This window comes from Osmia bicornis, unplaced genomic scaffold, assembly GCF_907164935.1.
Source record: "Osmia bicornis bicornis unplaced genomic scaffold, iOsmBic2.1, whole genome shotgun sequence".
Classification (NCBI taxonomy): Eukaryota; Metazoa; Arthropoda; class Insecta; order Hymenoptera; family Megachilidae; genus Osmia; species Osmia bicornis.
Genome location: NW_025791113.1, coordinates 691,435 through 718,104, shown reverse-complemented (window position 1 = coordinate 718,104; position 26,670 = coordinate 691,435). Strand labels below are relative to the sequence as shown.

The 26,670-nt window shown below is 38.8% G+C and overlaps 2 protein-coding genes across 2 annotated transcripts; both read left to right on the top strand.

Annotated features, from left to right (window-relative positions):
* The first annotated feature begins 907 nt into the window (after positions 1-907).
* Positions 908-1,852, top strand: LOC114882385 (myb/SANT-like DNA-binding domain-containing protein 3). Its single transcript, XM_046289500.1, is given in 2 exon segments — positions 908-1,084; positions 1,199-1,852. Coding segments are annotated over 2 exon segments (831 nt in total).
* An 8,373-nt stretch (positions 1,853-10,225) lies between these two features.
* LOC123988747 lies at positions 10,226-12,315 on the top strand. Its single transcript, XM_046289499.1, is given in 2 exon segments — positions 10,226-11,969; positions 11,972-12,315. Coding segments are annotated over 2 exon segments (2,088 nt in total).
* Positions 12,316-26,670: the final 14,355 nt, after the last annotated feature.

The following is a 26,670-nucleotide window of genomic DNA, read 5'->3' as shown; positions in this document are numbered from 1 at the left end:
ATACATTAATGATGACACAATTCAATATAAGAAACAGTGGCCAAGAGATGCAAAAGATGTATACATGGGGCCGTATTCAGAGTCGCGACTTAAGTGAGGACTTAGGACGTTCTTTACAAAGATCGTCTTATTCGAATAAGCAATGCTTAAGTCGCTATGTATTCAGAGTCAGAGAATAAGACCGACTTAGTTAAAAAAACGATGAATAAGCTTTGCTTAGTAAAGTCCGTGGTTAAGCAATGCTTATTTGACGTTCGGCTATTTCCGTCGATTTTCTACTGTAACAACCAATGAAAATGATTCTTGAAAATGTAGCATTATTTCTTACTTAGTTACGCGGTTTTTGAATTGAATTCAAATAATTGAGCGAGCAATAGACAGAACCAAATTTATTCATAAAAAAAGTCAAATTTATTAAGAACAATTCTGAAATATGAACACAAAATAACACAAAATTAAACTAACCACTGAAATTATTTAAAAATAAAATTTAAATGTAATTCTTTGTATTGATTATGAATCCTAAACTAATCTACAACGAATTCAGCGATCGCGGTGTAGCGGCGACAAACGTGTTGCCATTCTTTTTATATTTCATTCGATATGTTAGCGACGGCATATTTTGGAGCTTTGTCCAAAGCAATTAGCCAGGCGCTATTGTGCTTTCGTACCATTTATGATAGGGACCAGTGCTGGTGGCCAGGTATCAGGTACCAGGTATCAAAAGACTGTTCATACGAATGTAGAATGCGTAGAAAAGGCAAGCAGCCCGACACTGTATTGCTAAAAATGTGGACTTTTTCGGAGTGAGGAAGGCATTGCCTTTTGGTAAGAAGACTGTGATGAACCCCACGGCACTTACCGTACAACCGTACATAGGAAAGGACAGTGCAATTTTCTATACAAAATGACCAGTAAGAAACATTTTACCGAAATCGATAAAAATACATTCGTGGCAATATTAAAAAACTTTGCGCACATAGTAGAAAATAAGAAAAGTGACAGTTCCACTCTAAAGAACAAAGAAGATGCGTGGCAGGAAATAACATAGCAGTATAATATGTCGGCTGTGATTTCATGCAAGGTTTGTAGAATAAACGATATTATTACGTGAAACTATTATCGCTATTTGTAATTTGGAACGCACTGTGTGCGCTCGTATTCTGGGACACCCTGTAATATAAATTTTATTTTTCAGAGGAATACTGTACAGCTGAAGAAGATGTGGAGTAACATGAAAGCTGCGCAACGAAGCGCGATCATGAGGGAAAGGCAATCCCGAATGGCAACAGGGGGAGGACCGGCAGAACCGGCAGCCGAAATAAACCCAGAAATAGCGGAGATCGTGCCATCGTTAATGCAGAATGCACCAAGTATATTATCCTCCAATTACACAGAGGAAGAGTTGGCGAACAGACGCGAAGCTATATTTCATGGGGTATACATTTTGGACGATGTTGAAGTGGATGATAATCCAATTTGTATAAATACCAGTCAGGGAAGTAGAAACGTTACACCGGAAGGTAATGATGAGGGCCGTGAAGAAGAAAACTGTAATCGGTCCCTACAAAGTAAAAACTTAGAAATTGATCAAATCGTGGACAGCACGCTGCAGCGAAAACCGCAGAAAGCAGCCATTTCCACCGCTCCAAAGATGGATTATGATGAGAGGAGGTTGAAATTCGAGCGAATAAGACGCACAATGAAAAGTGAGGAAGAATTGGCCGATTTGAAACTGCGGCACGAGCAACGGAAAAATGAATTGGAAATCGAATTTTTAAAAACAAACTATGATTTCGAAATCCGTGCCGTAGCCGCAGCAGCAGAGAAAGCTGAATTTGAATTAAAATAACTGAAAGGTAATAAACATTAAGAACAATCTTTTTAATAATTTATTTATATAAAATTTTCTAATTTTCTAATACGTTTTAATTTCAGCCTCCTCTCATCATAATCCATCTTTGGAGAGGCGGAAGTGATTGGTCTTCGAGAGTGATGCCCACTTGGACGCCGTGCCGATTGGACGCGTTCCTTTTGGATGCCGGACCGATTGGACGCGTTCCTTTTGGACGTCGTGCCGTTTGGACGCCGTGCCGTTTGGACGTCGTGCCATTTGGATTCGTGCCATTTGGACGCCATATCTTTTATAATAATTGCCTTTGGAAATCGGCATATGGTGTTATTGTTTAAATTCCTATGCTATTTGAATGCGTATACATGCTAAAGTATATGATTACATATATCTAACGATAAGGTCAAGTGGTTGTGTGTAACGTTTGACAGATATTGGTTATAGTGAAAAACATGTGGAAATTGAATGCAGTTACTTTCATACAAGATATATCTGGAAGTATGTTTAAGGTAAAAGAAATATTAAACCTTATTTTGTTCAATACATTCTTTATTGCAAATTAATGTTGTTGTGGACAATGTATCAATATATAATAATACGATTTCTTTTTCTTTATTTTCAGCATTTATTCAGACATTGATGAGGAAATTTAAACCAATAAATTATGCAGTAAAAAAATTGAATAGATCCATTAAAGAAATGAAACAGTACGGAATAAAATAATAGGACAAATAAGAATAATGTACCCTGAAAACAGATGCAATTACATTCTCGCAGGATATATCAGGAAATCCCCTGGAGACGGGGGGTTCAGAATACGTCTCCAGCCGCCTCGGCTTGTCGTAAAAGGCGACTAAAAAAGGAACCGCGCGCGTAGCCCCTTCAGGTAGAGAACGACGTACCCGTCGTACACGAACGCGGCTCGTCCGCAACCCTTCGGATATCGGCCGATGGCTGATCTATTGACCCAGTTCTGGCCACTACCTGCGAGCGGGTGACGCAATCCGTGCATCGCCCGCTCGCACGCGACTCCCACCCACTCAACGAGACGTCAAAACTTCAAAACTGCCACTCCGGTTCTAAAATTCAAACTTTGAAAACCAAATTAATTTATGCTTTACTGTCCGAATACCTACTTCTCCCTTTGATAGAATTTTGGAAACAACCCGCACCAACTTTACTTCGCGAAAACCATTTTTTTTTTTAATTACCTTTAGTACTAATTTCCATTTAATCATCATGACAATTTCAGAGTCAGTTACGATACATATCAATTCTCATTTATAATTTCAACGAGGTTTTCAACCACAAATCATCAATTCTAGCCTCCTGATAACTTCCAGATTCTGATAATTTTGAGCTTTATTATACTTCCCAAATCTCAAATTACATTTTATTAATCTAATTAAAATTTTAATTTCGCACGCGCGATTCCCAAGCGGCGACCTTGAATCCCGGATTGTGCTCGCGTCTCGGCACTCCTTCGGTTGTTGAATCCGCGGCTTCATCTTTGATCCTCTGCGCTCGCTCCTCGCAGCATCCCGGGCATGAACGGTCCCTCTCGCCGTGCCCGTTGACAGTGGATCGAGACCGGCCGGCCTGATCCTTCTCCTCGCCGGCCGACTCTTAGCGAACCGCGACCCTACCCGTTCTTCTCCACAGATTCTCCGACTGCGTACGTACTATACGTAGCATCCCGCTTACGGTACCCTTACATACGTGTAGTATAGAATTGAATTACGTGTAGTATAGAATTGAATCGGTACCCTTACATACGCGTAGCATAGAATCAAACGAATAGAAGTTGAATGAATGAATGAACGCTTGCGACAAACGACACGAGCCTACCGAGTGCTACCGCGTGCTCTCGCATGAGCATCCCCTCGCTCGAAAAGTTTTCGCGTCCTCTCCCACGCCCGGAATTCGCTCATCGAGAGATTTAGCTCACCCAAATGCGTGTTGCGATCAAAGGTGTCCAAGCGACCCGGGCACCCCCCATACGCGGGCTCTCACGAGCACTCCCCCGTTAACGCGTTACGCTTCACATCCCCTCCTTCATCTGGAACTCGCCCGCCGGGTGGTCCAGCTCACTCTCACGAGTGCTGCTGTCACTGGCGTCCAGGCGACCCGGAACCCTCGCGCATCGACAATCCTCCGATCACGCGGTACCTTACGCTTCCATTGCTGAAATCGGATTTCGCCCATTAAGAGGACAGCTCACTTAACCCGGTGCTGCTGCCTCTGATGTCCAGGCGATCCGGCGTTACCTGCCGCGAGCTCACACGAGCTTCCCACGGAGACGAATCACCCTACGCGTTTATCCTTAACCTGGAACTCGTCCATCGACCCAAAATTGTGTTTTGGCCGCAGATGTCCAGGCGATCCAGGTCGGTTCGGTACGCGTTTTGAAGGGCATCGTTGCGTGCGAGCAGTGCCCTTTCGCGAGTCCACCTATGCTTGGTATTTGCCCATTAAGAGACTTAGCTCGCCCAAATGTGCGTAGCGGTCGCTGGTGTCCAGGCAACCCAAGCCTTCCTTTCGCTCGCTCTTATGCGTGCATTTCCTAGTGCGCGTAACCAATTCCCGACCTGAATTCCGCTCATCGAGAGGCTTAGCTCACCCAAATGTGTGGTGCGGTCGCTGGTGACCAGGCGGCTCAGGTTCTCCTTGTCTCGCAATTTCGCGAGTTCTCCTGCGTTGTCGTGACCTCTTCCAGGTTGAGACTCGCCCATTGAGAGGCTTAGCTCGCCCAAATGTGCGTTGCGGCCTCTGATGACCAAGCGACTCAGCTATCCCACCCATTTCCTGCGTAGCAAAAACACGGTTAGGGAAACAACTCTTCAAGGAAAATTTCACACTGTCGGCGGTGTGTACGCACAGCGGCTGCAGGGTGCCCACCTAATGCATTCTGTACCTTCTGTGGCTAAATGAAATCACCGTCGGCCAAAACGAGCCTGCGCCATGAGCGGAGGTGCGATGGGGTTTATTCGCGACGTTCTTGGGCGACTGAACGCCTTTAGGTCGTCCGAGGGGGTCGATGGGTAAGCAACATCGTGGCTACACAGTATGCTCTCCATCAAGGCCCTTTGGGGTTGCCGGAGGTGTCTGTGGCTGATACGGAGCAAGTTTTTAGTGGGTATTAGGGTACTGTAACGATCCAACTCAGGGAAACCTGTTTTGGTATGTACCTTCGAGTCCTACACTGCCCGAGACCCCTCCTAACCCGACGGGTCCCTCGCGTACGCAAATGTATTTTCTTGCTGTCAAACTAAAAAAAAAAAAAAAAAAAAAAAAAAGGATATATCAGGAAATATGTTTGAGGTAAAAGAAATATTAAATCTTATTTTCTTTAATACATTCTTTACTCTAAATTAATGTTGTTGAGTATAATGTAGCAATATATAATAATATGATTTCTTCTTTATTTTCAGCGTTTGCTCAAACAAGGAGGGGAAAATTGCAACAGAGATATTATGGAGTAGAATTATTAAATAGATACAGTGCAGAAATTATTCAAGCAAGAGCAGTATTAAATTAGATAAGTTTGTCTTGCACGTTATAGACTTTAAAAACAATGTAATACCAGCATATTTCAAATAAATAGTTTAATAAAATAGATGAATCCCTTAAACTTTAACTTCCTATTCTAATTTCCTTAGTATAGAATTTAAGTTACAATTTACAGTGTTTTCTTCTACTTTCAAATAAACAGTTTTACCAAGTAATAATTTATAAAAAAAATAATTTGAAACAGAGTTTCTATTTCAATATTCACTTGTATCTTTTTTATAGCGCTTGTATTGTTTACAAATCTTGAATTTGTGTCAAACGAGTAGAACAGTTGTATTGAAATATTCCAATGCTAAGTCGAATCTGAAATGATATTAAATTGTTTGGAAAGAATCTTGTCAAAGAAGATTTATGGACAGAATGTTGGAAACTCTTTTCCTCTCTAGTCAGTCATATCGTTATTGGTAAATATGCGACGACAGCCGCGGATCGACGTCGCGCATCGCGGGCCCCCACCGTGGCGGCATCCCCACTCCCGTGCGATTAGACTATAAGTAGGACCGATCGATGCGTTGATCGATGAGTTGCCTCGGGGCTTCGGCCCCGAGGGGACCTCCTAGGAGGTCCGGACCGGAGCACCAGAGCTCTCGACGCCATGGGTTTCCTGGCGAAGAGATTTCTGGCCAACGGGCCGTAGCATTGCACTACGCTACGACCTGGCAGCTCCTATAGGTCCAGCGGCCGTAGGCGCCTAGCCTCGTCAGTCCCGTGGTTGACCCGGGGTGACCAAGCTAGTGCGCGTTCATAATCTCTGCTGGTGCTTCCGCGGGGATTCCGAACGCTAGCCTACACGGCACCGTACTCTGCCTTTGGCAGCCGATTCCGTCCAGCTTCGTGGCGCTTGCCAGGCTGGCCAGGATTGGTCGTCGTCTCGTTCGCTGCTTGGTTCTGCCTCGGCGTACGAGAAGACGAGCCGCGTGAGGCAAACGGGCAACAACTCCACCGCAGCGCGAAACACCGCAGCGCGATTCAATAAAACACTGTCGGCCCAATCGGGTCTCTCCTTTTCCCCGACTTTCTCGGCACTCGATAGTGCCTCGGCGCTTTCGCTAGATTTGTTCGCGTTCGCGCTCCGCTTGCGCCCGCGCTCCGCGTACACCAGCGTGCGTATTCGTTAGCTGTAAGGCGGTAGCGACCGCAGTAGCATGTAAGAGCGGTAGGTTTAAGTTCCGCGTAACTCCTGTGACGGACCGGGTTCCGACCGTAGTATGTAAGATCTGTACACTAGCCTTAAGGAAAGCGGCTCCACTTGTCTAACCACCAGCCTATCTTATGATTGTAGTATCCGAGGCCGGAGAACACCGCCCGACCTCCAGCGCGGCGAGGGTAACCGCCGCACTGTAACACCGTAGTCATCACTAGCTGCTATTACTTTCTTTGAATAAATTCATATTTTTCTACATACACCTGTTTCGTTATTTACCGACCTGTTCCCTTGCGAACCCTGGCACGGGGAAACCGACCGCGGTGCGCAACGCCGTGCGCACCGAACCGACCGACCCCGTTACAAATATAATCTGAGATTTTCGACATGTCCCCAGATAGCCAAACCTGCGCATAGCAGATTCTGTCGGATTCCTGTTACTAGGTTTTGTAAGCAGAATGGCTACAGATTTGATGCAGGATCTGTTAAATACAGTTATTGCAGCAGATTGGCGGCAGAAATGTAACAAACCCTGCAAAAGCAGATTGGCGTAAGAAACCGAACAGATTCTGCTACCATAACCTGTTGCCAAATTGGAGGCAGAAACAGAACAGAGTCTGCGCGCAGACTGTGATGGCAGATTTGCGGCAGATTGGCAGCAGATCCTGCAACTTCAGCCATTTAAATTTTAAACGGAACAGTGACTATACATATAAGTGGTATTTAAAATCTTTTTCCGAACTACGAGTGTTGAGGAATAAGAACTCTATAAATTTCATAGGAGCACAGGATATTTTTTTTCAATAACATGAATTGTAATACTACGAACGAAATAAAAAGAAAATTATAAATTATAAAATAAAATTATTGATAATTAATAAATTGCAATTAATTGATAATGCATTAACTTTATTCAATAAGAACAATGAAAGACACCATTATACATTTTTCATGTATACAGTGTATGTACATTTATATATAATCTTCTGAAAAATTGTCATGATCAGATTGTGAAAAATGAATGTATAACATATATACAATACATTCACACTTGTCCTTTTCTGGGGGGGGGGGGGGGGGGGGGGTAGGAAAGGGACGAATACTGAAAGAACTGTAAACAGAATATATGACAAAAAATAAAATATTTTATTTGGCAGAATAAATACAAGAATACCGACATTTGTTGGTAGGATAAGGAAAACTGCCAAAACCTTACCAGTATTCACAACCAAAAAATGTACATTTACAATGTCAATAATATACATAACAAATCAACATATAAATGTTGATATAAATAATATATAAATTCATAAAAATAAAACAAGTGTACAAAATAATTATATCTTCAGGTCCTCTTCCGTTTCTCTTCAGTTTCTCTTCAGTTCTTCTTCAGTTCCTCTTCACGGCTTGACCCCAGCCTGCTGCAAATTATAAATATTATGCATATGTATAAATGTTTATGTACATATGTACATTCTCGCTAGAGGGCAGTGTTAGAGCTGCCGTGCCATAGATGGATTGCTCGCTATGAGAAAGCGAAAGAGAAGAGAAAGATTGAAAAAGATGTGTTTGGATTAGAGTTATTTATCCAACAAGTGAGTTTATGGCAGTGAATGAAAAAAGGCATGAAGGTACTTGCGAGTACATACGTAAGTACATGGGTTTCAAGGTTATGATTATATATGTAATAAAATACAAAACTAACCTCTTCTTGTTTCAACGTGATTCTTCCTCAGCGGTCCAAAAGTTATCCACTGTTTCATGCTGAGAATTTCGGGGGCCTCTTCTTTTGCTTCGCACTCTGTCCTTAGCAGTGCGAAGCGTCGCTTTCAAGTGTTCCGCTACATCCTTGCGGGACGGCCTTGGGAAGTGCCTATTCCGGAGCACGGCATCTAAAAATCAAATGTAAGCATATAATATGAATACTGAATACCATATGAAGTAATAGTATCACAATTATACAAACAGTGATTCTTACCGTGTATAGCACGAACAAATTTTGTCTCGCAAAGTGCGAGATTGTTATCTTCGCGGCCCAACCAGGAATAAGATGTTAGCAAGCAGTCACTCACTGTTTCTTTAAAAGAGAGGGTGACTGCTTCCTTCAGGTTGAAGCCGCCCACGTACTCCAAATAGTGTACCTAAACAAAGTAAGTAACAACTGTCACAAACATTTGTTACATAAAGATAAATAAAATGAGACTTCTGTTTCACTTACAACTTCCGTGTAGCTGTCTTCATCAATATTTTGGAATTCCGTCATTCCAGCCAGTGATGAAATTGGTAGAAACGCTGGCTTTGACGGAATTCCATGATGCTGGTGCAGCAGCTGCTGCTGCTGCTTCGCCACCTTCTCCAATAATGAATGGGTTTTCCTATAAAGATAAATGATAATTATATATACTTTAATAACATGCAATCAATACTTACGTCACCATGAACTCCAGGTTGCCAATTTTTGTATATAGATCCCTGTAAACATTAATATTTGTAAGAAAATGTCCTTAAACATGTAACAAATTGAGGAATATATTTTTATTCCCTATATTGTATAGAAGAAGAATGAACATGCAACTTACCTTATTTGTAAATTTGTAGGTTCCGGACCTTGCTGCATCCCTGGTTCAGGCCTGCTCTCCGCTGCATCTGGAATATGAAAACTTTGCGTTGGTGGTGCATATACTGTTGGAGGTGGCCTGTATGTGTTTGGTGGTGTGTGTGACGAGTATATGTTTATGTTTGGTGGTGTGTATGTACTTGTGTATGGCGAGTATGTGTCTAGTGATGTGTATGTGTTCGTGTGTTCGTGTTGTCTATAATTAGATACAAATTCATCGTCCGCGCCCTCCAAGGTAGCCCTCAGGTCTGTTATGTCCTCGACGATACTTCCGGGGGCCACCTTTAAACGCTTTCGCGGTTCTTCGTCGGAGGACGTGGTTTGATACCGGGCCGGCTTGTTAGCTATCGTCTTCGGACGGTGTTCCATTTCCATCTGTAATAAATGAATATTGTAAGAAAATTTAAAATATGTATACATTCATATCCACGATACATGTAATTGCAATGAATAAAAGTCATACTTACATTTGAATTCATCCTTGGCAATTGCACTTCTCTCCGGTAGTCCCTATAAAGAAATTGAAAAAAAAATCGCAGTAAAATGTATCCGAATTTCGCAGTCTGTACCGTCTCCGACGAGCCTCACAAGGGATAACAATCATCTCTGCGGTCGTTCCGTTATAAAACAAAAGACGATCCATCAATTTTCGCTGGAGGTATTTGCATTGGTTGCAGAAATCAAGGTGACGGAAATTCGCATCCAATAAACGCGTTTCCCGCAAAAACTTATACCAGAGACAGCGTCCAACCGTTTTATATCATTCGCTTTGTGTCGCTGAACGAACGAGAGTGCAGTGCAACAGGCATCTTATTCGAATCGCATATTAATTAATATAAATTATTCATATATTTTATTTACTATTATCACTACTAACTACCATTTTTCTATTATCTACTAACCATTTTTTTCCATTTTTAAATTATATTGATTTTTTTCATATATTAACCACAAATTATTTTTACTTACATTTATTTTTTCATATACATATATGTACATTTATATTCCTAACATACATTTAATTTAATTAGTAACTTTAATTATGAGTTCCTTTAATTTTAAGTTATCTGTGTCGAAGAAGCCGATATTTAAAATATCATCGACCAGACAGAGACGCAACATAAGGAATGAGGTAGGATCCAATAGTGTTGTCCCTTCGTTGGCTTCTCCTTCTTCTTCTTGTATTCAAGAGATCAATGCCCCTGTTAATCTGGCGGATGTTCCTTCATCTTCAACAGATTACGCAGATGGTATTGATGCCATCCATGGTGTAGATGTGGATTACAATTCTTCTTCCTCTTCTTCTTCTTCTTTGTCTTCTTCAGTGTTGTGTACTTCTGAAGCTGTTCCTGAAACTTCATTTCAGGAAAGTTTGGCTTCATATTGTGTGGCTAATAATATTAATCACGTTCAGGGTAATAATTTACTTACCCTTCTTCGAACACATAGCTGCTTTAGCCATCTACCCAAGGATATTAGGACTGTCCTGGGTACTCCACGAACTTGTGTTGCAACATATGTTGTAGAACCGGGAGAGTATGTGCATTTTGATGTCGAAGCTGAAATTGTAAAATCTCTCAGGAATGCTTTTTTTTCACCAGATAGTAAATTAGAATTAGATTTCAGCACAGATGGATGTGCTTTAGATAGAGCGGGAACAATCCATCTGTGGCCGATTCAGTGTATGATTAGGAACATACCTGATGCAAGGCCAATAGTTGTCGGCATTTATAGAGGATTGCAAAAGCCTAGTGATCCTAATAGGCTTTTCAATATGTTCATCATGAACATTACCCATATGCTTTCCAACGGTGGTGTTGATCTTGATGGTACTAAGATACCAATAAAATTAAGGTGCTTTATTGCTGATGCACCAGCAAGACCTTTCATCCTTAACCACCGTGGACATACATCCAGCCGGCCCTGTTCCAAATGCAAAGTGTCTGGTACGCACAGCGAAGGTAGATATGTCTTCAATGGCATAAAGCATCTGCTTAGGACTGACAACCAATACTCTCAATGTGTAGATGAGGACCATCATAAAGAAGGTTGCAGTCCCTTATCATTACCACCTTTTGGAATGGTTTCCCAGGTTCCATTTGAATATATGCATTTGGTATGCTTGGGCGTCACGAAAAAAATATTATCTGCATGGATAAGTGGAAAATTTTCACGTTTGTCCAAATTGTCAGGTAGCCATCTTGCTTGTATGTCTGCAAGACTGGACAAACTCAGAGAATTTTGCCCCTCTGAGTTTGGAAGACGCCCAAGATCTCTGGTGTATTATACCAAGTATAAAGCAACAGAATTTAGACAATTTCTTTTATACACAGGGCCGGTTGTGGCATATGGGCTCCTCAATGACAATTTATATACTCATTTCCTTTTCCTTCACACCGGTATTCGAATTTTAGCGTCACAATCTCCGTCTAGTCACTTTTTGAATTTTGCAGAGCTTGCTCTGCAAAAATTTGTCCATCGTTGTGAAGAGTTGTATGGCCCAAATTTTTGTTCCTATAATGTTCATGGTCTTCTGCATTTGACTAATGATGTAAGACGTCTTGGTCCTTTAGATTCTTTTTCTGCTTTTCCGTTTGAAAGCAATATGCGAATTTTTAGAAAGTATTGTAGAAAGCCGGGCCTACCTCTTCAACAATTTCTGAACAGAATGGCGGAGATTCAGGCTCATGGAGCAAATAGGGTGAGGGTCGTTCCATCTTCTCATATTGAAGTATCTGTGCCTCTTGGTTGCGGTACTGATTTCCTCCAGTATCGTAGGATACAGTTTATGGCATGTCGTTCAGTCTTGATGTACGCGATAATTGCTGCATCTTGCGCGACGGTGCCATATGTATTCTGTCCTCCATTGCCGAGCACAGTAATACATTCCGCTTAGGTGTGAAGAAATTCACAGAGGTCGATGATATTTTTGATAGTGGCATAAAATCTTCTGCGGTAGGTCTGTATAAATGTCGATATTTGAGCCCCGTATTTAATATTAGTCCACACGATGTTTGTTCAAAGTGTTTCAGAATGCCGTTTCCTGGAGACAACATGGACGACAATGAAGAGGACGAACAAGAAAGAAGAGAATACGCCGTGGCTGTGATACTACATTCCGACAACATGTAAGATCGATATGTATATATATGTATTTTCCTACTGTTAGCGTTTCGAGTGTTGGCAGTGGGAAGGAATGCGGGCTTGATCGGTCGTGCCCCATCTTGGCTCATACGCATTTTCGGCCGTACTGCCAACTTTTCAAACACGAACAGTATTTATTTGAAATTATTAAATAAATAAATAAATGCAACATGTATTCATCTCTCTGCATCTCTTTCAATATTGCTATTGGTTTTACAGGCTACACTAAAGACGCGGGAAGGAGATGGCATTTAAATAAGAAATATATACAGGATGAAGCGGCTTTAATTTTAAGGTATGACCCACTAAATGTTTTTGTTATTATAGTATTATTCTTACCATTATCCTATATGACAGGTTTGAAAATTAACTACTCTTTCTGACCAATTTTCAGAAGCTACAACCTACCCTACGAATCAGGGTAAAGCAATGCTGACACAGGCGGTTCTGGTGTATATATAGGTAAGTACGAGGAGTAGGGTTTTTAGTGGGTATACGGAGTCCCACACTACCGGGCTTGCGGTCCCTGCCCGGTGTGCATAAAGCATTTTCCCCCTCCTCGCCAAAAAATAAAAAAAAAAACCCCCTAGGAACCAACCCTCGTCAAAATGTTTTATCCTAATCTAACCCTAACCTAACCTCAACCTAACCAACCCTCGTCAAAAAGTTTGGAAACACCTCATTTAAAATTGGACCAAACGACGAGATTTTTTGAGAAGTTCTACACATGAATTTACTAACATATGTACTTTTGTCGTTTTAAAAAATTTCATTGTTCATAGTAACTTCTTCATAGCATTAATACTAATGAATTGTATACTTTCTTTTTTCATGTACGGTAACGGAGAGGTTTCAAGAAGAAGCAACTGGATACGCGATGCATACACGAGCACGCTCGCTTCAGCCCAAATGCAGTGGAGAAGAGGAATCACCACAACAAAGAAGAAATAAATAAAATACTAGCAGTCACAATTTTGGAATTCGATTACAAGTAATATAATTTCACATTTCTTCTCTTTGTTTGCAGTACTTACAATCCTGATTTCAAATTTTTGACTGATAGTATACTTCACAGAAATTGTTAATATAAAAATGAACACCGAAATTATAAATATGTATATTAAATTAATAAATACATATATATATGTCGATTATTATGAAAGTGGTGTAAATAGAAATGTAAAAAACATTGAACTTGTCAGTTCTTATGTATTATGCCGTTCAATAGAACTGATCAATTTTGACTTATACCACATTCATAATAACCAGCACATATGTATATTAATAATAGAATAAAAATATTATAATATTTCTTTTTTTTCCCTTCAAAAATAAGTAATAATAAGAATTTAAAGAGTTCATTTAAATGCCAGTATATGCACGTCCATTTAAAATTTAAATGGCTGAAGTTGCAGGATCTGCTGCCAATCTGCCGCAAATCTGACATTACAGTCTGCACGCAGACTCTGTTTTGTTTCTGTCGCCAATTTGGCAACAGGTTATGTTAGCAGGATCTGCTCGGTTTCTGACGGCAATCTGCTATATCATTTTGTACGCAGGTTCTGTTTGCAGAAACGCAGCCAAATGGGGAAACAGATGGCTATGGATTTGTAGACAGATTCTAGCAGAGACTGCTGCCAATCTGCTGCCAATCTGCATGCAAATTGCTATCTGGGTCATTGTTTATGCTATTATGATATTAAATCTATTAATCTAAATGCTCATCCATATATATTTATTCCGCGACCCAATCTCATCAACAGTATTTAACACGTAAATTCCAAAAACACTAAGTTCATGCTTTGGAATCCACTGCTTCTTCTAACACTTTGATAATATTCGATTGGAAAATTCGTAATTTATATACATATGTAAAGAAAATGTACCTCTCTAATCTAAATATACTGCCGCGCCGCCGCGAGCGCTGATGGCAGAGATCACAGAAGAAAGAGAGAATTAGACTGCACGTGGCTAACGTACATTTGGAACTGATTAGGAATTAATTAATTAACGGGTCACTGGGAATTAATTGGTGACTAATAACACTAAATGTCGTTTCTTTTATTACAGGTAGGAATGTTGTAATTAATGTAAAAAGATAGATAACGTAGAAAATGTAAATAGCGAAATATAATCTTTTATTACAGAGAAACTCAGTGGTGTTTAATTGATTGGCGCCAATTCCCCTGATTAACTCACAACACATTATAAAACGACATTTCTTGGAACTCCCTGGGAAAATGGAAAAGTTAAAATTTGTGTTTGAAGCGAAAGCGGCAGCGGATGGAAAATCCAATTATATCGCCATAACCTCAATCATCACCCAGGATGACAAAACCTTCTTGGTGCCTGAAGAGCTGCAAGCAGTAGCAATGCACAAAGAGATCATTAGTACAAGAGTTTTTACAAATATCAAAAACACAATAAAAAGAAGACACCAGACCAGAAGTGTTTGGATAGGACTAACAGATAAACTAAAAGAAACATACTTTGATGAAGTTGAAAATTTGGTGTTTGAAAACCAATATTTGGAAGAAGTCACACAAGGAAAACAATTTACTGCTGCAAATACACAGGGTCCAGAAGATCCTATTGTAAAAATTTTGGAAAAACTGGTTGAACAGAATCAGAAGAAGAATGAAAAACAAAATGTAAAGAAACTTGCAGAAAGATTTATATTAGAAAAATTTGATGGGAAAAATGGAAGTGTGTATCAGTGGGTGGAAATTTTTGAAAAAGAATGTGCGAGATTTGGTATAACAGAGAATGAACAGAAAATTGAAGTTTTTAGACTATTTCTGGAAAAATCCTGCTTGGACTGGTATAACTCCATGATGATTAGAGTCACTTTGGAATCTGAATGGACGGAATGGAAACAGAATTTCTGTGAAACCTTTGCAAACAAAGGTTGGTCAGCTAGTAGATATGCACTGTCATTTAGATACCAAGCAGGTTCCCTATTGGAATATGCTATAAAAAAAGAAAGACTTTTACTTGAAGTAAGGAAATCAATTGATCAAGGTACCCTAATTGATATTATTGCAGCTGGTCTACCAAACTTTGTGACTGACAGAATCAATAAAGAAGAAATACAAGAAACAAAAGATCTATTCAATGAAATTGGTAAACTGGAGCATCTAGTTAGCAGGAAAAAGTTGGTAGAAAAGAAAAACGATACAAAGTTAAACTCAATAAAGAAACAAAAATGTAGTATCTGTGAGAAACTAAAGAAGGGTGTTCGCTTCCACCCAGAGGCCTCATGCTGGTTTAGAACAAAATACAATGAAAATGAAGAGAAAAATCAAACTAAAATCATTAATAACTCAGAATTGGAATGTGAACTAAGAAATGAAGATCAAAAAAACTAGTTGCGCCGCCATTGATCAGAATCAAGTTAGTATTGAATGATAAGCTGGAAATATTTGGAATCTACGACTCAGGCTCAAATGTTTCTGTAATAAATTCAAGACTATTGAAACTGAAAGACAAGAGAATAAGTGATGCAAAAAATAGTAAGTTGAAGACAATCAATGGCGTGAGCAACACGAATGGAATAGTAACATTAAAAATAAAAATTTTTAATATAGAAAAAACAATCGATGTTTTTGTAATAGATAAAGAAAACTTTGATTACGAATTTCTAATTGGATTAGACTGCATAACAAACTTCGGATTAGCTCAAGATGAAAATCTAAAAATCACACAAAAAGTCCCCGTAACAAAAGAACATAATCAGGAAAATAACATTTCTAAGGAAATAAAAACAATTATTTCGGACTCAACAGGTGTAAACATTGAAGATAAACGTTCAGGAGATAAAATACACATTTCTAAGGAAATAAAACAAATTACTCCTGATGCAACAAGTGTGAACACTGAGAAGGAAGATTCAGATTATGGGAAAAAGATTTCTAAGGAAATAGAAACAGACTCTAGAAATAGGGAAAAAATCTCTAATTGTCCAGACAACACCATTAAAAGAGATAACAAATTTGAAAGAAAACATTTAGTAAACTTTAATGAACATGTGGAAGAAAAGGATTTTGATCTATGGATAAATTACTTAGACTATGAGCAAAAGTCGAAAATAGACGAATTAATACTCGAACATAAATCAGTTTTTGCCAAGGACAATTACGACATCGGCACAGTAACAGACTACGAAGCACATATTGATGTATTGATAGATAAATATTGCAGTAAAAGGCCGTACCGATGTACAATTGAAGATAAAAAAGAAATTGAAGAGCAAGTCTCAAAATTATTAGAGAGAAATCTAATAGAGGAATCGTACAGTCCATTCGCGGCCCCGGTAACGTTGGCATACAAGAGGGAGGAAAATAAAAAATCAAGACTGTGCATAGATTTTCGGGACCTTAATAAAATTGTTGTCCCTCAGTCACAACCCTTTCCGCTAATTGAAGATCTGATGGTAAAAACAAGGAATTGCAAATTTTTCTCAGCTTTAGACATAAATTCGGCATTCTGGTCAATACCTCTACGCATTACAGACAGACATAAGACGGCATTTGTCACACAAGAGGGGCATTTTCAGTGGACATGTTTACCATTCGGTCTAAAAACCTCGCCGGCAATTTTCCAACGAATATTGACTAATATAATAAGAAAACATAAACTCACAGAGTTCACAGTGAATTACATAGACGATATACTGGTATTTTCAAAAACATTTCCCGAACACATTGGACACTTAACACAACTTTTTCAAGCAATAAAGGAGGAAGGCTTTAGATTAAAATTTTCAAAATGCACCTTCGCATCCGACTCAGTAAAATATCTGGGCCACATAATACAAAATAACTCAATCCAACCAATAAAAGATAATGTAATCTCAATAAAAAACTTTCCTACCCCGAAAACTCAGAAAAATGTGAGGCAATTCTTAGGGAAAATAAACTTTTACAATAAATATGTACCAAACATAACCTTTACATAACTTGTTGAGGAAAGGACAAGAATTTATTTGGACAAGTGAATGTCAAAATCATTCGATAAGATGAAAAAAACTATTATGTTCTCAACCTGTTTTGGCTATTTTTGATCCAAATCTCCCTATACATATCTACACAGATGCAAGTTTGCAAGGAGTAGGAGCAGTACTCAAACAGCCACAACAAACCAAAGAAGAAAAACCAGTGGCGTACTTCTCGAAGAAGTTGAATGAGGTACAAAAGAGGAAGAAGGCCGTATATTTAGAATGCCTAGCGATCAAGGAGGCTGTAAAATACTGGCAATATTGGCTGATAGGTAGAAAATTCACTGTTTTTTCGGATCACAAACCGCTAGAAAAAATGAACATCAAAGCGAGAACTGATGAGGAATTAGGAGAACTGACATATTACCTATCACAGTACGACTTCGAGATCAAATACTCTCCAGGAAAGTACAACTTGGAAGCGGATTGTTTAAGCAGGAACCCTGTACTGCAACCAGACGAGAATGCGGAGGAAAGATTAAGAGTTGTAAACTTTATAAACCTAGAAAACATCGTAATCGACCAGGAGGAAAATGAAGAAGTACAAAACAAAAAGGATAAATTAATAAAGAAATATGGGGTGTACTACAAGAAAGTAAAAAAAACAGAGAAAATTGTGTTGTCAGAAAACTTCAGCTTAAAACTTATCAGAGACGTTCATAGACGCTACTGCCATATAGGCATAAACCAGATGCGAAATAAGATAAACCAGCTATACACAGCAAAAAATCTGACGAAGAATATAAAAAAACTCTGCAGAAACTGCGAGATCTGCATAAGAAATAAGTCGAGAGGTCAGAATAAATTCGGTCTGATGTCTCATTTGGGTCCGGCCACAAATCCTTTTGACATAGTCTCCATAGATACAGTAGGAGGTTTTGGGGGATCGAGATCAACGAAAAAATACTTGCATCTGCTGGTCGACCACTTCACAAGATACGCATATATTTTGACGTCAAAAACGCAAAGTGCAAACGACTTCATAAACTCGTCAAAAAGGTATCGGACAACAACGAAATTGGTATGATTCTGACGGACTAATACCCAGGTATAAATTCAAAGGAATTTAAAAAATTTTTGCACGATAGAGACATACCAATGATCTTTACATCTGTGAATTCGCCTTTCTCCAATGGTCTGAATGAAAGACTGAACCAAACACTGGTCAATAAAATCAGATGTAAGATCAACGAAGGAGAAAGAAAAAAATCAGCATGGACGACCATAGCACAAGAATGCACACAGAAGTACAACGAAACTGAACATTCAGTAACCGGATTCGCCCCAAAATATCTATTAGAAGGCGCAGATATCAGGATTCTACCAAAAGAACTAAAAAAACAGGAAACAACCAACGATTTAGAAACAGACAGGAAAATAGCACTGAAAAACTCAATAAGATCACACAATTATAACAAAAACCGATTCGATAGACACAGGAAAGGACATGACTTTAACATAGGCGACTGGGTATACGTCGAGAATGGGAATAAACTGAATAGAAAGAAACTGGACGAATTAAAAATCGGACCGTATCAAATACTGGACAAAATCTCAACATCAATATACAGGATAGATACAGGATACAGAAAACCCGAATCGAACCTATTCCACATAACAAAACTTATTCCGGCCCTTAGCGTAACGAACCAAAAGGAATAATGTTATATATGATCACCCCGTTAGTACTGTCTTCCCCAAAAAGGGGGGGGGGGGGGCGATGTAAAGAAAATGTACCTCTCTAATCTAAATATACTGCCGCGCCGCCGCGAGCGCTGATGGCAGAGATTACAGAAGAAAGAGAGAATTAGACTGCACGTGGCTAACGTACATTTGGAACTGATTAGGAATTAATTAATTAACGGGTCACTGGGAATTAATTGGTGACTAATAACACTAAATGTCGTTTCTTTTATTACAGGTAGAAATGTTGTAATTAATGTAAAAAGATAGATAACGTAGAAAATGTAAATAGCGAAATATAATCTTTTATTACAGAGAAACTCAGTGGTGTTTAATTGATTGGCGCCAATTCCCCTGATTAACTAACAACACATTATACATATAACCTAACATGTGTCAAACTACAAAAAACACAACCAGCATTTTGTAATGTGACTTCTCTGCAATATTTACAGGTTCCAGTTATTAGATATTTTAAAGTTCTCGAAAGTCGACTCTTTCGAAAATTGTCGTTACTAAGTTGTCGATCACCTGGCGAGGTTGTTGTCTATGACTGACAGAGTCGACATCATCGGGTCGTTGGCCTAGCGGACAGCTGACAGCAGCTGACAGTTTGAGAAAGTAAACATTCTCGGTTTCGACAGGAGCATAACAAAACCTATCTCTGTGTTTCGCTAGAAAATTTTGAAATATTGGAGAGTATCAAGAAAAAGAATTGTAACTGGCACAATATATTGTCGGATTATATGTAATTAATATTATCTATTACAATTGTCAAGAAATTTAGTGAATTCCATTTTGTAAGATGTTAGGTTATATTTACCTATGGTGAAATAAAACATTAATTCATAGTAATTGAATTTCCTTTTCTATCTTTTCTCCATAAGTCTTCTTTGAATAAGATCGTTTCTAAATGTTTTAATACCTTTTTATCCGACTTCGAAAAGGAGGAGGATACTCAATTCGATGTGTATATTTTTTTTTTTTATCCGACTTCGAAAAGGAGGAGGATACTCAATTCGATGTGTATATTTTTTTTTTTTTATCCGACTTCGAAAAGGAGGAGGATACTCAATTCGATGTGTATATATTTTTTTATTTTTTTTTTTATGTATGTTTACCGATTAGGCTGAGACGGATGGACCAATCGGAACGAAACCTTTTGCATCTGGTAGAGTATGTCTCCCGATTGGTCCCGTTATAAAAACATTTTACATTTTTTCACTCTGAACGCTTTTTATTGCAAAAAAACGTACTATTTCATGTATGCACGCCGTACGGTCGCCGGTTACTGCGAGACGGATAGATCAATCGGAACGAAACTTTTTGCGTCTTATAGAGTATAACTCCCTATTGATTCTGGAAAAAAAATATTTTGCATTTTTTCATTCCTAATGATTTTTTCTTCCAAATGTATATCCGCCGATTACTCAGAGACGGATGGACCAATCGGAACGAAATCTTTTTGCGTCTGGTAGAGTATGTCTCCCGATTGGTCCCGTTAAAAAAATATTTTGCATTTTTTCATTCCTAACGACTTTTTTTTCTAAATGTATGTTCGCCGGTTATTCCGAAACGGATGAACTAATCGGAACGAAACCTTTTGGATCTTTTAAAGTATGTCTCCAGATTGGTCCCGTTAAAAGAACATTTTATATTTTTTCATTCCGAACGCTTTTTATTGCAGAAAAACGTACTATTTCATGTGCGTGCGCCGTACGTTCGCCGATTACTCCGAGACGGATGGACCAATCGGAATGAAACTTTTTGCATCTTGGAGAGTATATCTCCCACTTGGTCCCGTCAGAAAGGCATTTTGCATTTTTTCATTGCTAACGACATTTATCGTAAAATACGTAATACTTCATTTATATCTTCCGGCGTTTATGCTGCAGGGAATGTACTGATAGCGATGAAACCTTTCATATTTAGTAGGAGGTATATCCGCGATGATCCCACTTGCAAAAATTTATGAAATTTGTTGTTTATTAATTGTTATTTATTGTTGTTAATTTAAGTTGTTAATATTAAATTCGGTAAATTCTTTTCGGTTTATGGTTATTAGCTAAGCAACAGAAATTTAAAATCACCTTACACTATCCTACAAACACTACCGGTTCCACTAAAATGTGTGAAATAAAATAATTTTTAACAAAAAAAACATCCGACTTCGAAATGCCCTAAAAAGTGTAAAATAATTTCTATTTCATTTATACCAATATTCCATAGCTATTAATAATATCTACTTAATCGTTAAATAGGATACTAAATACATTTCAAAGTTTTCGGAGGCGGTGCAAAATTAAAAATACCCGAACAAACGATGCTGCCAATAACGATTTGATTGCAGTATGGCAAACTTGGTAATTAATAAGTCGTAAGAGAAAAATCATAGGACCGGCTGAAAACATTTGTAATTGTAACGATTATATGAGAAATTGGCAGCACTCCTGATGTATATGCACTATACTGCAGTTCACAAGAGATCATACTTTACTCGCGCCGCTCACTAGGTCTAGATAGATTTTTAATAACGTGTTTTATTCCCCTCTACAGCTTGCTTCTTATTATACTTTGCGAACATATAAATGGTGGGCAGAAATATATGACGTACGATAACTGATAACCGGTGATGATATTGTAAAGTTACACGATACAATGAAATTCCTATTATTTGTCGCAAAAAAAATGATGTGAACGCAAAGTAAGAAGCAAGCTGTAAAGGGGAATCACACGCACTATTAAAAATCTCCCTAGACCTCAGTAGGTCACTAGCTGTGCGAGTGTCACGTCTGGAAAATTTTACAAATTTGTCCGCCTCACGTTTCCTTATCAATCCTTCGGGTTATAGGAGTCTCCTCATGTAAGGGACGTGGGGAGGGCGAATTACTACTTCATCTTTTTCAATTTCCTCCTCGACTCTGTGTTTTCTCATCAAGCCTTCGGGTTATAAGAGACTTCTTCATGTGGGAAAAGCACAGGGAAGAGTTTGAGTTTATAATTATTCTATTTTGTCTTTTCTATCCTTTATTCTCTTTACATTTCTTAATTCTTTTCTTCAGTTATTACCCCTCCTTGAAACTATCGTCGTGCTCAACTGCGTAGTAACAGATTTCGAACTACACAAAAACTCGAGTTCGACAGAGGAGAGGTATCATAAACAGCGTTCGCTGCGCAGTTAGCCAGTGCTTCGCATTATAGGGGTCTCCTCAGGTTAACTGCGCAAAAGCGTAAAGATCAATTTATCATTCGAATTTCAACCGAATCTCTCCTCTTTTCCACGCGTGGGCGCCAGTCGGCCCCTAATTCGATCGTATGCGTGAGATGAGTGCTGGAATGGAAGCGCGGATTAATCTATCTATTTGAACATTTGGTTGATAGAATAAATGAGGAATGAGAACCCTCGCAGTCAAGCGTTAGCAAGCGTTCGAAGACTGTTTAGGGGCGAAGGGTCGAACGGGGCAATAAAAGTCTTTGTATCGAATTCCGACAATTTGCCTGAAACCAACACCCAACGGTAATTTTCGAATAGTAACAACGTTCTAGAACTAACTACGCTGCTAATGTAATAGCGAATATTCGATTTAATAATCAAAAGATATGCTAAATAATCGAGGATTTCATTCAAATACCGAATGTTTTACAACATGCGTACTAGCGAAATTCGCGTTGCGACTTGCGAACAACAATTACAAAACCGCCAATTGTTAATCAAAGAATTTCGCGATCCCTGATCAATAGTTTACTCATAATAGTAGAATATATTCATAATTATTCGTTTTATTGTTTAGAAGTTCTGATTTAAATACTAGTTCAGATTTAAATAATTGCTGATGTCTGTTTATATCTGATATTGAAATTATAAGCGAGAATGGAATATTCCAGAAAAATCTACGGCGTAGAAACACCAAGAAGCCGTTAGACAAAGATGGAAACCAAGAGAGAGAAAGAACATAGTCTAGAGGAATTTAGCTAGCACGCGTCTTCGACCAATAGCGACGCGCGCGACGCTGTCGTCACGCGCTATGATTTGTTGGAATGTCCCCACGCAAGACATCATCCTCGCGACGGGCCCTTCCGGCCAGGATCGCGATCGATTCTGATCACTCTTCGTCGAACAATCGAGTAAGTCGTGACGGGAGCCCGTGCGTTTAGAGATAGAGTTGTAATAGTACTTCGCGTAATTTAGCTGCACGGCAAGACCTACGAATTAGGCAGAGTGTCGCGAGGGTGAAATTCGGAATACTTTGCAAGAACTCAGTGACGCGCACGTTAATTTTTCATACTTTTAAAATACTATCTTTTCTCTTTTATTTTAATCCGTTGCTCGCGCATTTTCGTATTAAATTCAGTCGCGTTTAATTATTCTATTTTTCAAAATCGTAATCGTCTTGTGTTCGTCTTAGTTAAATTTTGATACGCAATAAAGGGCAATCGGCTGCGCGACAAGTGTTAGTGCGACAGCTTCCTCATCTCTCTCTTGGTGTTCCAGATTCAACAGCGATTATTCCACGATTTAAAAAGCGAACATCAAAGCGATTTATAGTATACTATATTCTCCAATTTCACGGTAAGCCTGTCAATTACTAAATCGTCGAGCACGGCATTGTGATTCACTTTCGACAAGGCAAAACTGGCGATCTAATAAGCCTACGGGTTATGAGAGTCTCTCCATTTTAGATCGTTTCGATTTTCACGTTCAGGTACCGAATTATAAACTATACGCTATATTAATATTCCAAATTTTGATCCGTGCGACTTCGTGTGTGACGATTGTCTCGACTGCGATATTTTATCAGGGACGACCTGTAAAGCCCTTTCGGGGGTTGTGAGAGTCTCTCCATTCAGGTCGTTTCCTCGCGGATTGCCGCCAATTTTTCCATCTTCATATTATATTTGGTCGGGTCAGTCGTCGGGCATAGGGTTTCAACTACAAATTCGTTTAAAAATTATATTCGAAAGTCTCATTGTGAATCAAAGGAAAAACACCTTTTCTGATCAAAGGCTACATATATATATATATATATATATATTTTTTCGGGTAAAACAATAGTCGTTATTATACAATAGGTTAAGCATCTTTACCCTTGTTAAACCAGTATTGTTTTTGGATTGAATTTATCTAATAGTAATCATTAATATCATCAAGTATTAATAGCACTAAACTCAATAGTCATTTTCAGTTGTACTACCTTCAATAGTTTTTGAATTACATCTTTATTTGTTGCACACTATCCAGTTTATTTTATTTCTTTGAGTTGCAACACCCATTCTTACATCAAATCCACGCACGCCAACACAACGTTTCAAGGAGGGACCCGTACGGGACCTAGAACACTGACGAACCCAACGGAAATAAATTCTATCTAAATTTCCGTCTTTTAAAATTGCTCTGTTCGTAGAGGACGTTAACGCGTCATACGCGGTCAGAGCTGGTGGCAGCGAAACCTTTCTCATCGCACCGATTAATCGAATCAAGAAAATTGACTATCGATCTTTCCAATTTTCTTTTTCTTTTTTTATTTTTAATCTTTTACGTTGCGCGCTCGCCTCGCGTCGCGCAACGTAACACGAGTTAAGTGCGGTCACTCGTGAACTGCAGTATAGTTAATTCGCAATGGGTTTGTTGATTCCCGTTGAATATTGTTTACTTGTAATTATCAAACGGGTGATTTATCATAGGTTGCAGACGCCGGAGTTAGCATCTTCCTAGTAGAGGAAAAGTTTTTAATTTTGCGCCGCCTCCGAAAACTTTGAAATGTATTTGGTATCCTATTTAACGATTAAGTAGATATTATTAATAGCTATGGAATATTGGTATAAATGAAATAGAAATTATTTTACACATTTTAGGGCATTTCGAAGTCGGATGTTTTTTTTGTTAAAAATTATTTTATCTGATTGGATTGAGTATTGGAATATTTCAGTTGGACTGTTGTAGTCGGGTGAAATGAATTTGGGATTTGTAAATACAGTACAAGTGATACAAAATAGATGAAAATGAAGAGTGAAGTAATTACAACAATATTACAACTTCTTTTTTTTATTTATGAGTTTTCACTCGACAAAAGTATTTGTTTACAGCTAGAAGAAGACAATGCGAACTGTTAATTAAATTCTATATTAAGGAAATTGGAACAGGAAATTACAAATTTACGTCTCATTTTCTCCTATTAATTTATTTATTTAAAATATTCTGACACTATGATTTACAATACAAACTTATCTAATTTAATAATCCTCTTTTTTTGATAATTTGTTCAATGTATCTATCAAAATCTTCTACTCCATAATTTTTTGGTTGTAAGTTTCTCATCAATGTATGAATAAATGCTGAAAATAAAGAAAAAGAAATCATATTATTGTATATTGCTATCGTTACGCCCCGGCGGAAATTTTGAAATTTATCCGCCTTGCGTCCCTTATCAAGCCTTTCGAGGTTCCGAGGATTTCTCATGCAGGGGTGTACAAGGAAGAGTTTGAGTTTAATTCTTTTCTATTTTTGACTCCTCTATTGCTTTCTCTTCTTTATTCTACTCTACCCTGGAATCGTGTATCTTGTCAAGCCCTTGGGTTCCGAGAATTCTCATGCGAGGTACGCGAGGAAAGGTCATTTCTGTTTCCTTCTTTACAATAGTTTACGTGACCCTCCTTGAAACTATCGTCGCCAACCATCGAAATACAATACAGTTTACTATCGGGTAACGCACAAAAACTCGCGTTAGCTCGTAAGAGAGAGAGAGAGCCGTTAGCACAACACCAGCGCTACGCAGTTATCCAGTGCTTCGCATTCCGGGAATTTCCCTTGGTAAATGCGTAGAAACGGGAAAACCGTAATAACTTCTTTGTTAAGGAAACTCTTTCCCTCTCATTTGCACAAAGCGTCAGCCGGTCCGACCAGGATCATTATTACCTGATCGAATGATAGTGTGAAAAGAATGGATGGATGAATATGAATTCAAACGAAGAAACTAAAGTAAATGAGAACCCTTACAAAACTTAACGTCGCGAACGTTCGACCGCCGTTCGAAAATCAAGGGTCGTTTAGAGTAATAAACACTATTGTATTCGAAATTCTAAGAACTGCCTAGCGACAACGGCGAATTTTGAACAAAGGAACGTTCTTGTAGAAATGTTTAAATTCATCGCTAACGAAATGTCGATTCCACAGAAATAATTATGCGAAAGATTGTAAATGAATGCATAATCGGCATTGCGACTATCGTGAATGCATCGTCCACTTTTACAATGATAAGATCTTTGTTACAAATCGGGAAGTAAATAATTTTGATCCGGTTAAGAGGAAATATACGGATAACGGTGTTCGGTTACACCTTATCGAGAGCGTCGCAAGAGTCGCCGTGACGTCACCGCGCAAACATTAAATTATAGGGCTATGCGCAGCCCCCACCATGCGGTGGTTTCGCGGAGACACGCGTGTCGCTCAACCGTTTAACGACGATTAGACCAAATTGAGATTACGATTAGACCAAATTGAGATTACGATCGAATATCAGTGCGCAAATTAGTAAAAGTTAATTCTTCCAACCGATTTTATTAAAGTTATTCTGTACATCTTCGTTCGGACAACGTGCCAAAGAACGGAGCACATTGTGACAAATAAAGTTACAATCATTACTTTATTAAAACCATTCCTTTATTAA